Source organism: Oncorhynchus kisutch, linkage group LG6 (genome assembly GCF_002021735.2).
Source record: "Oncorhynchus kisutch isolate 150728-3 linkage group LG6, Okis_V2, whole genome shotgun sequence".
NCBI lineage: Eukaryota > Metazoa > Chordata > Actinopteri > Salmoniformes > Salmonidae > Oncorhynchus > Oncorhynchus kisutch.
Genome location: NC_034179.2, coordinates 78,355,416 through 78,371,396, shown reverse-complemented (window position 1 = coordinate 78,371,396; position 15,981 = coordinate 78,355,416). Strand labels below are relative to the sequence as shown.

The window sequence follows — 15,981 nt, the reverse complement described above, 5'->3', positions numbered from 1 at the left end:
GACCGTGGTATGGCATTATGGCAATAATCACACAGTAATACAAAAGGGCCTGCAATTACTTTCGTCATCCATTATGCTTTGTTTACAATGACTGAAAACAACTTACTGTCACACCCTGATCTGTTTCACCTGTCTTTGTGCTTGTCTCCACCTCCTCAGATGTCGCCCATCTTTCCCATTATCTCCAGTGTATTTATACCTGTGTTCTCTGTTTGTCTGTTGCCAGTTCATCTTGTCGAGCTTACCAGCGGTTTTCCCACACTCCTGTTTTTGTTCTAGTCCCTGTTTTCCCGGTTTTGACCATTCTGCCTGCCGTTCTGAATCTTGTGACACTACCCTGGATTACTGACCTCTGCTTGCCCTGAGCCTGCCTGTCACTTATCCCTCTGGAACCGTGTCATTACGCACACCTGGTGCCCATTTCTCTGATTGTAATTGTATAAATGTGCCCTTTGGTTCACACCATTGGGCTGTCGATTATTGTTCCAATGTCCGTTGGTCGTGTGAGTACCTGTGCTGTGTTTTGGCTTTTGTGCCGCTTGTATTGCACAGATGATTATGGGTCTCGTCCCGTGTGGTATCATTGTGTGCGTGTATTTATTCAAGGTACTCCTCGCTCTTTTGTTTTGGTTTCTGTTTTGTATGTGTGTTTGTATATGTGTTTGTTTGGTCTTCGTCCCCGTGCCTTTACATGGCACTCTGTAATTTGGGTCAATAAAAACCCCTATTACGCATTCCTGAGACTGTCTCCCGATCCCTTTATTCCATCGTGACACTGCCTGTCATTCTGTACGTTTCGGACTGCTCTGGATTACTGACCTCTGCTTGACCTGTCGTTTGCCTGCCCCGTTAGTGTAATAAACTTCTGTTACTTCGAACTGTCTGCATCTGGGTCTCCTCCTGAGTCGTGATACTTACTGTACATTCATTGAGGTGGACGGACGATTCCATGCCACACCATCTTCCGTACTGCTAGTGAATGAGTGAGTTGTCATCATAATGTACACCATAATTTGTGTCGTTTCAGTCATGACAGTTATTCAGACAGCATGGACAAAGCAACAAAGTGGTCCCTTAGACCTTTGACTGCTGTTTACAAGAACAGTATTACAATGATCAATCTGCCAACCAGGGCATTCAAGTTGTTGCTTGATGGATTTTTCTCAATTTTGGAATTTAGGGATCATCTACCTCAGCATGGAACCACTGTAACTCATTTCACCAACCAGTGCAAAATACAATGTAACATTTGGACCTAATGGAAAAATTCACCATTGTCAAATGCATTCTTCTCATAGCTTAGGCTGTGTTTTGTAATCGCTCTGTTTTAATCCCTATATCATTTTAACCAGTTATGGCACCAGGTCACTAATTTTACAACCTCATTTTACGACCCCACTTACAGGAGGGGGCCACTTCCTCCCCCAGGCAGGCTCATGTCCAGTAATCCCATAAAGCCCTGTCTGTAACCAACTAATCTGTTTACTAGACATCCCATCAGAGGGGACTCTCTCCAGTCCCCACAACACCTTTCACCTCTCACCAGTCCCCACAACACCTTTCACCTCTCACCAGTCCCCACAACACCTTTCACCTCTCACCAGTCCCCACAACACCTTTCACCTCTCACCAGTCCCCACAACACCTTTCACCTCTCACCAGTCCCCACAACACCTTTCACCTCTCACCAGTCCCCACAACACCTTTCACCTCTCACCAGTCCCCACAACACCTTTCACCTCTCTCCAGTCCCCACAACACCTTTCACCTCTCACCAGTCCCCACAACACCTTTCACCTCTCACCAGTCCCCACAACACCTTTCACCTCTCACCAGTCCCCACAACACCTTTCACCTCTCACCAGTCCCCACAACACCTTTCACCTCTCACCAGTCCCCACAACACCTTTCACCTCTCTCCAGTCCCCACAACACCTTTCACCTCTCACCAGTCCCCACAACACCTTTCACCTCTCACCAGTCCCCACAACACCTTTCACCTCTCACCAGTCCCCACAACACCTTTCACCTCTCTCCAGTCCCCACAACACCTTTCACCTCTCTCCAGTCCCCACAACACCTTTCACCTCTCACCAGTCCCCACAACACCTTTCACCTCTCACCAGTCCCCACAACACCTTTCACCTCTCACCAGTCCCCACAACACCTTTCACCTCTCACCAGTCCCCACAACACCTTTCACCTCTCACCAGTCCCCACAACACCTTTCACCTCTCACCAGGACAAGGGGAGGGACATTTACATCTGTAGATCCTTATTTACTGGCATAACGGCCCGTTCCGGTTGGACACACAGCAGCACAGAAACTCTCCAGTCCCCACAACACCTTTCACCTCTCTCCAGTCCCCACAACACCTTTCACCTCTCACCAGGACAAGGGGAGGGACATTTACATCTGTAGATCCTTATTTACTGGCATAACGGCCCGTTCCGGTTGGACACACAGCAGCACAGAAACTCTCCAGATTAAATCCACTGTGTATTTCATTAGCATGCTACCTTGTTGTATGGTTTTGCCATCTCGTGAGAATGTCAAATCAGGGACATCCTCATGTTATCATGTGGTCTCAGCTGGGTCACAGAAGTGAAATTGATTTTATTCATTTTTCACTTTTTCTATTATTGTTGCATTGTTTAAAGGTGAACATGCAAGTAAGAATGTCCTTGTACTGTGTACAGTACACCACAATGTGTTCCTGTCCATATGACAAATAAACAACTTGAACTTCAACAATTACCACCATATGGGAGTAATCATACACAGAGACCAACACTTGTTTTGAAAAATGTAATGAGTGCTTATTTGGAAGTTTATTGGAAGAAATGGCTCTCACAATACTGAAAAACAAATCAAAGAAAGCTCTTCACCAAACATTAATTTAAATTATGTGTACAGCAACTCTCATCAATAAAGAACAGGTAAATGTGTACAGTACAACCTAGACATTTTCTGACTTCAACAATCAGAACTATAAAAATGTTCTATCTTTACCATAAAGACATAAGAACATGTGTTTGTGTTGTGATGTGAATTTCTATTTAGCACCTGGAGCTGTAGCATCTCTCTAGATCTGGCATGTGTGTCAGCCACATGTCTAGACTTGGCTGTAGGAGCCAGGGAATCGATAGTTGGAGTATGATGGTGCATCTTTGGAGTCACCGCTGGAGGCTGCAGGGAGAAGCAAGAGCCCTGTAGTGACATCTTTTTTGCAGCGATCCATTGCCTCCTTGTACGAGATTTTCTCTTTCGTGATGGGGTCAATCAACTCTTTGGTGTGGGCAGACTTGTCTTGGAGGTTCTTGGCTACTGTGCTGTTGATTATCTTGGTGTTAAGAGCATCTTGGACACAGATGCGACCAGCTTTATGGGGGTTCACCAGCCCCCCAGTCAGGTACTGTGCTTCCATGTACCTCACGGCACTATCCTGAGGTATCCAGCCTTTCTCAGCCGCTTGCCCTACTGCGAGACGCTCCTTAGTCACAGGATCCTCCACTCCAGTGAAGGCCTTCTGAGCATTCAGCAGCAGATGCATGTGACTTTTGTCAATGAGACCCAGCTCAACTGCTTTGTGAACAGAGAATTTGTCCTTTCTGTTGAGGTCGACGATGCCACCCGTGGCTGCCTGTGCCTCCAGGAGCTTCTGGGCTGTGGTTGGGTCAATAAGGTTTCGAGTCAGGGCACTACGTACAGACATACGACTGTTGGTGGTGGAGTCCAGCACCCCAGAGATTGGGAAGAGCTCATCACCGCTAGAAATATTCAGGTTGCTACTGCTGCCATATCTATTGTTTGTGAGACTTGAGTAGGAAGACCTTAGTGATGATGGCATTGTGCTCAAAGAAGATGCCGCAGTGGTATTTGTCGGTGTCCTTGGTGTTGCGATTGGACCAATGTAAGGCTTTGGTCTGGAATCCCCAGCGACCAGGAGAGCAAATTCTGAGATAGGCATTTTACCCTCCTTGTAGCGGTGCAGATCGGACTGGGTCAAGCGGCCATCTTTTAGAGCATTCTTGACAGAGAACTGCTTTCCACTCTTGCGATCCTGCAGAATCGAGGTCTCCCCATCTGGACCCATTGAGGTGATCTCCTCCCAGTCACATTCTAGCTCCTGAAGGTGGATGTACTGGTTGCGGTCAATCAGACCCTCTAAGTAGGCATCATATGGTGACATGTCTTTGCCAGTCTCGGGGTCAAAGATGCTGATTCTAGTGGAGAGGTTGGTCTCTCTGGTGTGTGTCTCAGAGTGGTCATCTTTCTTAAGATTGTTCTGCAGCTCCATAATGTAGGTCTCCTTTTGGTGTATCCGGTCTTTTTCATCCAGGATGTCCTTCTCTAGACGTTGTACCTCAGAATCCATCTTGAAGCCCCTTTGCCTGTTAATCTGGTTTCTCTCACTCATCAGCTTGGATTGCAGCTGGAACGATATGCTTAAATCATGTTTCTCAGACTCCAAAGTCCTCAGTGTTTTGAGGAAATTTTCCTTCTCTCTCATCAGGGAATCTCTATTGAGGGTGATGCTTGTTTCTTCATGAGAGGTGCTTGACTTTGTGGTCTGGAGCCGGGTCACTTTGCTATTAAGCCTCTGGATTTCATCTTCTTGATCCCGTCTGGAACTTCTTTCCTGCAACACTAGATCTCTGAGATGGTCCCTCTCAGCCTCCACATTCTGGTCCTTCTCCACCCGAATCACCTCTTTATATACAGTCTTTTCAATGGACTTTTCCTTGCGCAAGATGTCCAACTTGATCTTCAGGTTTCGGATGTCCCTTTCCAACCGACTGATGTTGGTTTCCTCCATATCCATGTCTGTGCGTAAGCCACTGGTTAGTTTCTCAAGCTTGGGGTCTCTCTCCACTTTGAGAACTTCCTCAATAATGATCTTCTCCGCAATGGGTTGAGGGGTATTGTCAAGCTCAAGGATGCGAGATTTGATCTGTCTAAGCTCTGTTTCTACTTGGATCTTCTTTTGCCGGTCGTCCATCAGTGCCAAGTTTCTATCTTTCTCCTCAACCAGGACTCTCAACTGTCGAACTTCCAATTCCAGTTTTCTACGGGATTTAACCTCTTCATCCAAGTTCTTGTTCAGCTTTTCATACTCCAGGAGTTGTTTTGGATCCTTCTCAAGACGCACCACTTCCTGCATCACAATCTTCTCCTCTGGTTTCTGCCTTTCCACCATGATGTACTTGTTCTGCAGGTCAAAGACAGTTTCCTCCATGTTGCGTCGTTGCTGGATTTCCTCCCTCACATCTCTCCTCAGACGGTCAGCCTCCTTCTCCAGTAGGGGGTCATTTTCGTATTTGACTACCTCTTTGTTTACAAGCTTTGTCTCTAACTTAGACTTTTCGACCTTCCATTCATCTCTCTCTTTGCGCAGGCGGCTCAGCAGATCCAGGGTGCTGTCATATGAGACCCGCAGAAGTGAAACCTGGTCATTCAACCTCTTGATTTCCCTGATGACCTCTGGGCTCTTCTCCTCTTTAATCACTTCCTGGGTCACTTCCTTGTACTCCGACTTGGGTTTCTGGGAACGCAGAGTTTTAAGATCTACCATAACTGAGTCGATTTCTTTCTCCAGATCAGTGTGGTTTCGATTAGAGTCGTGCAGCTCTTTCCTTAGCCTCACCAGCTCCACCTCTGTCTCAGGGTCCACCCTGTAGATCTCATTGACGATCTCCTTGACCTCAAGCTTGGGCCGCACCTTCTCCACTTCACTGTAGCGGATCTGGAGGATGGTGAGTTCCTTCATCAAATCACTGTTCATCTTGTTCTCCTCTTCCAGGCTGGTGTGGATAGTCTTAACCTCATCAATGAGTTTTGGGTCCTGTTCCACCCTCTTCAACACCTTGGTAACAATCTTAGGCTGGATAGTGGGAATGATCCTCTCAAGTGTGTTGATTTGGCTCCTAGTGCGGAATATGTCATCATTGAGGGACTTGGATCTTAACCCCTCCTCTGAGATCTCGGTCTGAAAGGTCAGAACTGCTTTCAGCATCTCCGGGTCCTTCTCTAGTCTCACCACCTCCTTTTTCACTACTCGCTCTTTGATAGTCGGTCTCTTCTGTGCCAGAACTGTGATCTCAGTCTTCATGTGGACCGTCTCTGTATCTCTCACCTGGACCTCCTGCTCCAGCTTGCGCATCTCCTCTCTCAGCTTGGTGGCCTCCTTGTCAAGCTGGGGGTCCCTCTCAAACTCAGTCAACACCCTGGTCAACAGCCTAGGTGTGACATTTGTCAGCTCAGTCTCCCGGCGGATGATATTCTCATTGACAACCTTTATCTCTGTCTGGGTGCCAGAGTGTTTTATAGTCTCATCTTGGATTCGACTCTTCAGGGACACCAGGTCACCCTCTAGTTTGGGGTCACGGTAGTACTGCACAACTTCCCTCTCCTCCATTCGTTCCACACCTCTACGGCTTTTCAGTGAAATAAACCTCTTTCTGTATGTTGCTAGGTCATTCTCAGCATGGGAGCGCCTGGTGGTCTCATCCGCCAGCTCTCTCTTTAGAACGTCTGTTTCCTCCAGGTCTTTCTGCTGGCTCTGCAGCTGCCGCTGCTGTTTCACCTCCACCTGGCTCACCTTCTCTTCATTCTGTTCAGAGCAGGTAACAGTGGACAATATAGTTGAACCTATACTAGTGTTTTTTTTATAAGGAATTACAGAATCCACTGTGTTGATGTTTTACAAAGTAATTGTGTCATACCTGGGCAATTATGTTCTTAGCGAATCCCATCTTGTTGAGAAGCTGATCATTCTCTGCAGACACCTCTGAGTAGAGGTTCAGTAGAGCTCTTTCCTGAAACAGAAACATACAGCCTCTAGTCAGATCATGGATCTTGAATCACTGCCCAAACTTGAATGCAAATTAAGTCAACTATAGGATGAGGATTGTTGCAGTCTCTCAGGTCCACAATACCTTTTTAAGCACAGCGTCAGCCATGGCGGATGTGTGACGTCTTTTGGCATCTTCATCATCCACATCTTTCAGTGTACCACGGTACTTATCAGATTTGGCCTCATACTCCTACGAGACATGGTGAATATTTATTTTCTCTTTTTAAGAACAACATTGACCAAAACCCTTCAACGGATATGGACATTTTTAATGGTAGCTCTGATTAGATGTATTTTTTTAACTCACATTGAGGACATTCTGCAAGTCACGGGACTGTTTCACTGCTAGGCCCACATCATCTGATTTCCTTTTTATATCCTCCACCACTCTCTGAAAAGAAAGCAAACACACAATAAGAACAAGAGAATGTACTGCAGAAAACTAACGATGTTCATAGCAGGGACAATTGTAGAGATAAAATAACACAAAAATAAACCCACAAACCTTCTGAGAGTTCTGCTTGGAGTTAATTTGAGAAAGTCCATCACTTGGATTGATCGTATTATTAGGCAGGTTGGTCAAAAATAAGTTCAATGATTGGACAGAGCTCTGGAAGCCTTGATTCTTATTGGTTGCCTCTTGTAGCAGAACCGTTCTATAACAATAGATGTTTTATTAAGCATCAGTATATCATAGACCACAGAAGTAACCACAGATACAAGACATATAACTGTGACATAAAAACTCAGAAAAAAAGAAACGTCCTCTCACTGTCAACTGCGTTTATTTTATGTGTAAATATTTGTATGAACATAACAAGATTCAACAACTGAGACATAAACTGAACAAGTTCCACAGACATGTGAATAATAATAACAGAAATGGAATAATGTGTCCCTGAACAAAGTGGGGGTCAAAATCAAAAGAAACAGTCAGTATCTGGTGTGGCCACCAGCTGAATTAAGTACTGCAGTGCATCTCCTCCTCATGGACTGCACCAGATTTTGCCAGTTCTTGCTGTGATATGTTACCCTACTCTTCCACCAAGGCACCTGCAAGTTCCCGGACATTTCTGGGGGAAATGGCCCTAGCCCTCACCCTCCGATCCAACAGGTCCCAGATGTGCTCAATGGGATTGAGATCCGGGCTCCTCACTAGCCATGGCAGAACACTGACATTCCTGTCTTGCAGGAAATCATGCACAGAACAAGCAGTATGGCTGGTGGCATTGTCATGCTGGAGGGTCTTGTCAGGATGAGCCTGCAGGAAGGGTACCACATGAGGGAGGAGGATGTCTTCCCTGTAATGCACAGCGTTGAGGTTGCCTGCAATGACATCAAGCTCAGTCCGATGATGCTGTGACACACCACCCCAGACCACCCCAGACCGGACCCTCCACCTCCAAATCGATCCCAATCCAGAGTACAGGCCTCAGTGTAACGCTCATTCCTTAGATGATAAACTTGAATCTGACCATCACCCCCTGTGAGACAAAACCACGACTCGTCAGTGAAGAGCACTTTTTGCCAGTCCTGTCTGGTCCAGCGACGGTGGGTTTGTGCCCATAGGCGATGTTGTTGCCGGTGATGTCTGGTGAGGACCTGCCTTACAACAGGCCTACAAGCCCTCAGTCCAGCCTCTCTCAGCCTATTGCGGACAGTCTGAGCACTGATAGAGGGATTGTGCATTCCTGGTGTAACTCGGGCAGTTGTTGCCATCCTGTACCTGTCCCGCAGGTGTGATGTTCAGATATACCAATCCTCTGCAGGTGTTATTACACGTTGTCTGCCACTGCGAGGATGATCAGCTGTCTGTCCTGTCTCCCTGTAGCGCTGTCTTAGGCATCTCACAGTACGGACATTGCAATTTATTGCCCTGGCCACATGTGCAGTCCTAATGCCTCCTTGCAGCATGCCTAAGGCACATTCATGCAGATGAGCAGGGACCCTGGGAATCTTTCTTTTGGTGTTTTTCAGTCAGTAGAAAGGTATCTTTAGTGTCCTAAGTTTTCATAACTGTGACCTTAATTGCCCACCATCTGTAAGCTGTTAGTGTCTTAACAACTCTTCAACAGGTGCATGGTCATTAATTGTTTATGGTTCATTGAACAAACATGAGAAGCAGTGTTTAAACCCTTTACAATGAAGATCTGTGAAGTTATTTGGATTTTTATGAATTATCTTTGACAGAGTCCTGAAAAAAGACAGAGTCCTGAAAAAGGGACGTTTCTTTTTGGCTGAGTTTAGCTGTGGGACAGATGGGGTTCTCACCTCTCCTGTAGCTGACTGTTGACGTTGGCATAGCGGTTCTTCAGGTGTTTGACCTCTGTCTGCTGGCGGCGGATGTCTGGGCAGTACTCATGGAAGCCCTTCTGCAGGGAGCTGCTCAGCTGCTCTGTGGACTCCAAGTCCCTGCTCAGCTTCAGCATCTCGTCCTGCTTTAACGCTACATCCTTGCGCATGTTCTGTTTGTAGGACAAGGGAGAAACACAGGGGACTGATCAAAGAGGATGGGTCAATCGAAACAAAACACCCCCTGCAACTTGAAAGAGTCCATCATAATGACATGATGTGTGATGAACTTTAAGTGGTCATATGACTGAAATACTGTTACCTGAAGCTTCTGGATGCGTGTCTGGAGGACATTGGGAACATCAGGGATGGCAGCATCTTCAGCCAGCTGCTCCTCAAAGCCAGAGACTGAGTTGTCCACCATATTGATCTGCCTCTCCAAGAACATGGAAGCTGTGGCTCTGGTCAAGATAAAAAAAAATTGTGAGTGAGAATAATCTTGAGCAATTGGATGTAAATAAAATAAAAACAAGTAAAAAATCAGAACATTTCTAACACAACCTTTACATAGGTTTTTATTTATTTCACATTGTAAACTAAATTCTTACTTTTTGTTGTACAGGTCACAGAGGACGTTGGTGTCGTCAAACTTGTTGTTAAGACCACTCAGTTTGAGGGACAGGGCGGAGGTGCTGGGCCCAAGGGGTTTCTGGGCTAGGATGGGATCCATATCCCTCTGGACCGCTGCCTTCTCTGCCTCCAGGTTCCTAACAGTCAGGGTGGCCCTCTGCAGGGCAAAACACACCATGGATATCACACTCTGGAACCACACTGTCCATTATAATGATACTAAGTAGCAGGCTGCAGTGGTCTGAAATAAAAAACAATCCCTTCACCTCATGCTCCTTCAGTCTGTTGGCCAGGTCACGTGTGGGGTCACTGCGATCCAGAGGGGACCTCAGCCGGCTCAGGATGTCCTTCTCACTGTGGTCCAGGTTCTTGCTGATCTTGTCCAGCTGGCTGGCCAGAACTGTGGTCTTTGGGTCCACTTGGGCATTAGCCACAGGGGCTGAGGACAAGCAGAGGGCACAGTGAGAAATAAGGGGACAGGAGAGGGCCACACTGAGTCTAGTCCCCTGTATCGACTAGGGTCCCACTGTGAGTTCAAACTTAGTGATTTCTGCTAAAGTTCTTAGCAAGTGGGGTGATGTTCCACTCACCTGCTCTCACTGAGCGCACCACCTCCACACCGGGGCTCCTCAGGGAGGCCATCAGAGTAGTTCTCTTTCTCTTCAGGTTAGAAAGCTCTCTGTCCAGACTGGACACACAAAAACACAATGTCATTACACCTTAGCACAGGCACAAAGGTTGGGATGGTGGTTAAGTTTTGGGTCATTGTAATAAGGAGTCTTTTTTCCTCTCTCTTTACCTTTCCACTTTCTCAAGGGCCTCAGTGTCTGGCGGTGGGACCAGGAAGCAGGCCCCAGGCAGGGTTTTGGTCTTCCCAGTGCTGGTCTGGACCTCCCAGTTCTCATCGTCTAAGTTGGACTTTAGCATGAGCTTCTCTGCTTGAGACACTGAGTCCTAAGGGTGACAGGAGTTAGCATCATTATATTGTGCTACAGCTGTCAATTGACAGGACATTAGCTTGCCCTTTAACTTCTCAGAACTCTCACAATGCTATTCTATGAAGCTATTTTCTACCTCTCCATTGGTCCATTCACACAGGGACACCACAGGGGTGGGTTTGGTAGGGCGGAGACGCCGCAGCTTCAGAGGGGCGATGGTGCTGCTGAACTCCCTCAGGGCTACGAGGCGCTGTTCGTTCCTCTCTATCGCTCTCTCATCACCCTGAGGATATGAGGTACAGAAGATATTAGAGAACAGATTGAAATAATGCTGTACGTCATAGAAACGACTGAACTTAGATACAAAGTATAAACCAAATCTCACCTCAAGCTGTAGCAGGATCTCTGGGTTGTTCTTGTTGTTCAGTGATTTGGGGTCCAGATTAGAGTTGAGTCTCTTCATGGACTCAGACAAGGTCTCTACATCCAGCTGGTACTGTAGGTAGGAACACACATAGGAGCAATGTTACATTGAGCCATGACAACGAGACATAAGAAACGTCCTTTCCCAGGGTTAAGAGATGACTACCTTCCTGTAGTTGTCTATGTTGTCAAGGTGTACCTCCTGGCAGATACACAGGTTTAGGAAGCTCTGCCACTCGTTCTGCAATGCGTCGCTGTGTGCCTGAGACAAACCAAGCATATTGCCCCAGGGAAGATCAGAGTAGATGATGTGGTGAGTAACTCAATGTCCTATACTTAAGCTATTACAATGGGAAAGGTTTATATTTTGTAGCCATATAAACATACCCGTATTGTGGAGCTGGCAGGGTGCTTCATTTCAACAAGACGATCCCCATCCATCTGTAGCTGGTTGGTCTCGCTCTCATGTGTTAGCAGAGTGTTGTTTTTGAACTTCTCGTACTCCATGCGCACCCCTGGGGGGTCCAGCATGCGGTCGCTCCAGTCCTTCCTGAGGATCCTCTCCTGGTACTCGCTCAGGTAGACCAGCTCCTTACTGCAGCCCTGCATGTAGTCATACAGAGAGGCCAGGTACCTGTGTCTCCACAGGGAGGCCTCCTGCACCACACAGCATGGGGAGAGACAGATCAGTCACACCTCGACTATCTTATAGTCAACGATGGAGAGATAGCACAGGCACAAAGGTTCAAATACAACCACAACAGTGTAGCATTCTGAGCCCCTTTGACATGTCAGAGCCATACTTTAATGCACACACAGATGTATTACATAACTTCTGGACTCACCAAGAGATCTGTGTACTGTCTCTGAATGGTAGACAACTTTGCCTGTGGACAGAAAACAAACCATGATAATCATTGTTTCGAATTTATCCCTAGTTTTGGTGAGATTCAGAATGTTGAAAGCAGCCGAGGGCTTTGTAGTCGTTACCGGAGAGCCAGTGCTGCTGCGGTTCATTTGGGAGCCGTAGGCCTCGATCTCCTGGTGCAGGATGTTATGAGAGGCAATCTGCTTCTCCACATCAGACAGGTTGGGCCCGTACCTCTCTGCACTTATCTGCTTCTATAACACACAACACAACATACAGGTATAGTAAATCCTCTAGAGTTCAGCTGTATGTTTACCTCGACCACATGTCTTGTTAACTTTGTTTGGCTGTTTTCCCCCTGGGGATAAAAAAGTTTTGTACCACTACTACTACATTGAGAAAGATATGTTACTCCAAGCAACTAGGAGCTAATAACAAAGGTTTGGTTGCACCAGCAGAAAGCGGTGGTCAACCAAAGTTGTTATATAATGGCAGGACAGTACCGTCTATGGTCATACTGGTCTTGAATAGAGTGTTACCAAGGATATGGCAGGCTCACCTGTTTCTCCTCCAGCACCTGAGACCAGTCAATCCTGGGAGTGAGCTCCACCTCCTGCACTGCCTCATACAGGTCCCGATATATGGTACAGTCCTTGGACCAGCGGTCATGGAGGTTTCTCACACTGAGGACCAGAAAAAAAGGAGAAATAAGAGGCATATTGAAAGAGGGAAAGAGTGTGTGTGTGTGTGTGTGTGTGTGTGTGTGTGTGTGTGTGTGTGTGTGTGTGTGTGTGTGTGTGTGTGTGTGTGTGTGTGTGTGTGTGTGTGTGTGTGTGTGTGTGTGTGTGTGTGTGTGTGTGTGTGTGTGTGTGTGTGTGTTCTTGCTGGAACTCACTCAATCTCTATCTCTCCAGCCTGTGGGTGTGAAAGCTTCTTGGCCCGGTCCACATCCAGGAACAGATCCTTCAGCAGCCCCTCAGCCTCAGCTAGGATCTCTGTATTCTCCTTCTGGTGCAGTAAGGGCCTGTACTTCTTGTCATTCACTGTGTCCTGGAACAGAAACGGAAAGCCACTCATCATGACACATTTGTGTTGAATTGCATATTGATAAAATATCTGTGGGGGGATTGAAAAGTTTTTACTTGATCAAGTGGAATTAAGGGATGCGTATTTCATTAAGTTGGGCATTGTAACGTGTTAGGTAAAAGTGTACGTATAACTGTGTAATTACATACACAGGCAGTGTGTGGGTAGGGATGGTAGGACCTCTTACCACAGCCATCAGCTCCTCAGAGCGCAGCACATTCTTCTCCACCTGGTCTGCATTGCTCTGCATGCGCGCCACCAGCACAGCCACATCATTACCTTGGCTCCTGGGAAGAGAAAAGACAAACCTCCATTCACATCAGTGTAATTGGCACATTGTTGAAACTAGTAGGCCTATCTAAGAGAGATCAGTAGAGCAACCTGAATGTTCAGGAACCAGACTCCAGGTTTGGTAGAATAATCCAAATGAGAACCAGACTCCAGGTTTGGTAGAATAATCCAAATGAGAACCAGAGTCCAGGTTTGGTAGAATAATCTAAATGAGAACCAGACTCCAGGTTTGGTAGAATAATCAAAAATGAGAACCAGACTCCAGGTTTGGTAGAATAATCAAAAATGAGAACCAGACTCCAGGTTTGGTAGAATAATCAAAAATGAGAACCAGACTCCAGGTTTGGTAGAATAACCAAAATGAGAACCAGACTCCAGGTTTGGTAGAATAATCAAAATGAGAACCAGACTCCAGGTTTGGTAGAATAATCAAAATGAGAACCAGACTCCAGGTTTGGTAGAATAATCAAAATGAGAACCAGACTCAGGCAGAACAAAAAATATTCCTTAGCCTCCCCCATCCAACTCCACAAAGGACTGTCAATCATCTACACTCATCTAGCAATCAACACATCTTTAAGTCTGTATGTTCTTGTACTTATTGTTCTGTCATTCCTACTCGTAGTCGCTGTTATGAAAGTCAGCTATTTATTCGTACACACCCTCACATTGATAGATTATTGAGGAGTGTCCTCAGGAATTTACAGTGAATGGGTGACATAGCACATGGAATTCTACTGATGTCCCATGAATCGCTTTGATCCAAGTTAATAGCTGATGAATGCAATTACATTCCAATGGGACAATAAATTAATAGTGATAGTGGGGGGAGAGATTTACTGTTTCAACATTGTGGTATCCAGTATCTCATACATGCCTTGTTGAAAGTTCTGAGTCATTTAGGCAACTGCTTATCTCTGTTAGTATATGTGGTAAAATGACAAAGTCCACATAGGTTTGGCAGACATATCCTGTCATACCCTGTCACATCCTAAAGAAGGTTAAAAGGAGTTAGATAATGCATAGCTACCGTACCAAAGCAAACAGCACACACACATGTCAGGGTGACTGGGAGTGTGACAGGCAGACACTAAAGGGAAGCCTAAAAGTCACCCTGCTGGTTCTATAAGATAGAGAGCTGAAAAGGATCCAGACTCTACACCCTGTCGCTCCAAGACACACCCCAGTGTAGGAGTGATGTGGAGGGTGTTCCTGCATGTGGTGAGGGACACAGTGTTCAGTGATGTAAAGGAACTGAAACATAATCCTCAGATTATTGATTTATCAAGGCACACTTGAAAGGAACATAGTACATATTTCACAAAAACATATAATCTATTCATCTCTACGCAACTTTGTATATACACAAATCTGATAGAACCTGTTGAAGCAACAGAACACACAGTACATACCCTCTTCTCTATATAAACATAAATCCTGAGTGTTCCAGCAATGTACCGAAACACATTCCACATCTGCTGTCTGTCACTCACTTCTGTGAGATCACACTTCTTCAAACAGTGCGTTTATGTGCTCTGGGCTCTTTGTTACCGGGCCAAGCCACTTTAGTGTAACATAGTATTATCCATCAGAGCTATTGTTGCTCTGTCTACATAATTAGTCAGAGCAGCCATCTACTGAATACTGAGAGCAATGTGGAAGATCAATGCACCTTCATGTCACACCCCATTGCTAAAGGCACACATCAGTGGTTACATACAACACAGTCCAAAAACCAGTGAGATTACTCTTTTCTCAGTAAAGTTAACAAATTGTGACAGTTACTACAGAAATGATTGTCTTGTCTCATCATCAATCAGTGGCAGATAAGATTGATTTTACACTTATGTAAGGTAGCAATGAGGCGTTACCAATACTAAGTGCTCATAGATCAAATCTGATACTTCATCTAAATCATCTCCTGCATTTTCATGGAAAACTGCAGACTCTTAAAATACACTATCACTCCAAGTTGGACCTAGAAAAGACCAATCAACAAATGCCCACATGTGCAGTGGACTAGATTCCAGGTCGCCCCAACAGGGAATACAAGCAGGCTGAGATGAAATGAAAAAGAGAAATAAGAGACAGAGAAAAGAGAAGCAAAGAGAAGGAAACATGACACATTAAAGTTCAGGCAACGGAGGGCAAACTCACTGGGCCACTTTCACCAGGTCGTACTCCTTCTTCTTGCTGAACATCCTGGGAGGCTGTGTGTTCGGTCAGTCCCAGTGAAATGACCTTACTCCTCACTTCCCTCTCCTCGCTGTACCTCTCACTCTAGCCGTGTCTCCTCTCTCTAGTTAAAGAGCAGCCACCTGCCTCAGCTCCACCCCAATGAACAGGTGTGTCATCATGAAGGCACTAGACCAGAGGAACAGACCGGGTAGACCTGTTCCTCTCTCCTGTTCTCCATCCCACTCTCTCTCTCTCGCTCTCTCTATCTCTCTCTCACTTTCTCTCCATTCCTACACACCTGCATTCCTATCTTTTAATATATTTACTTTGTCTTACCTGGGCATAATCAATAAAGATAGTTTTGTTAAAGACAATGTTGAATAGGCACTGCTTTTCTAAATCAAGGGAATCAACACTA

General features: G+C 45.9%; 1 protein-coding gene across 1 annotated transcript; it reads right to left on the bottom strand.

The window, feature by feature from the left end:
* Positions 1-2,813: 2,813 nt before the first annotated feature.
* Positions 2,814-15,721, bottom strand: LOC109892008 (envoplakin). The gene is made up of 21 exons (XM_031827751.1): positions 15,543-15,721; positions 13,282-13,381; positions 12,904-13,058; positions 12,568-12,691; positions 12,131-12,262; positions 11,986-12,027; positions 11,528-11,797; positions 11,307-11,402; positions 11,103-11,213; positions 10,854-11,000; positions 10,579-10,733; positions 10,370-10,467; positions 10,046-10,218; positions 9,758-9,936; positions 9,472-9,610; positions 9,129-9,322; positions 7,363-7,513; positions 7,165-7,248; positions 6,940-7,047; positions 6,727-6,819; positions 2,814-6,614 (listed from the first exon to the last, which is right to left on the bottom strand). The coding sequence occupies exons 1-21, from the start codon at positions 15,584-15,586 to the stop codon at positions 3,117-3,119; spliced, it is 6,093 nt and encodes a 2,030-aa protein (XP_031683611.1). The 5' UTR covers positions 15,587-15,721; the 3' UTR covers positions 2,814-3,116.
* Between the last annotated feature and the right edge of the window lie 260 nt (positions 15,722-15,981).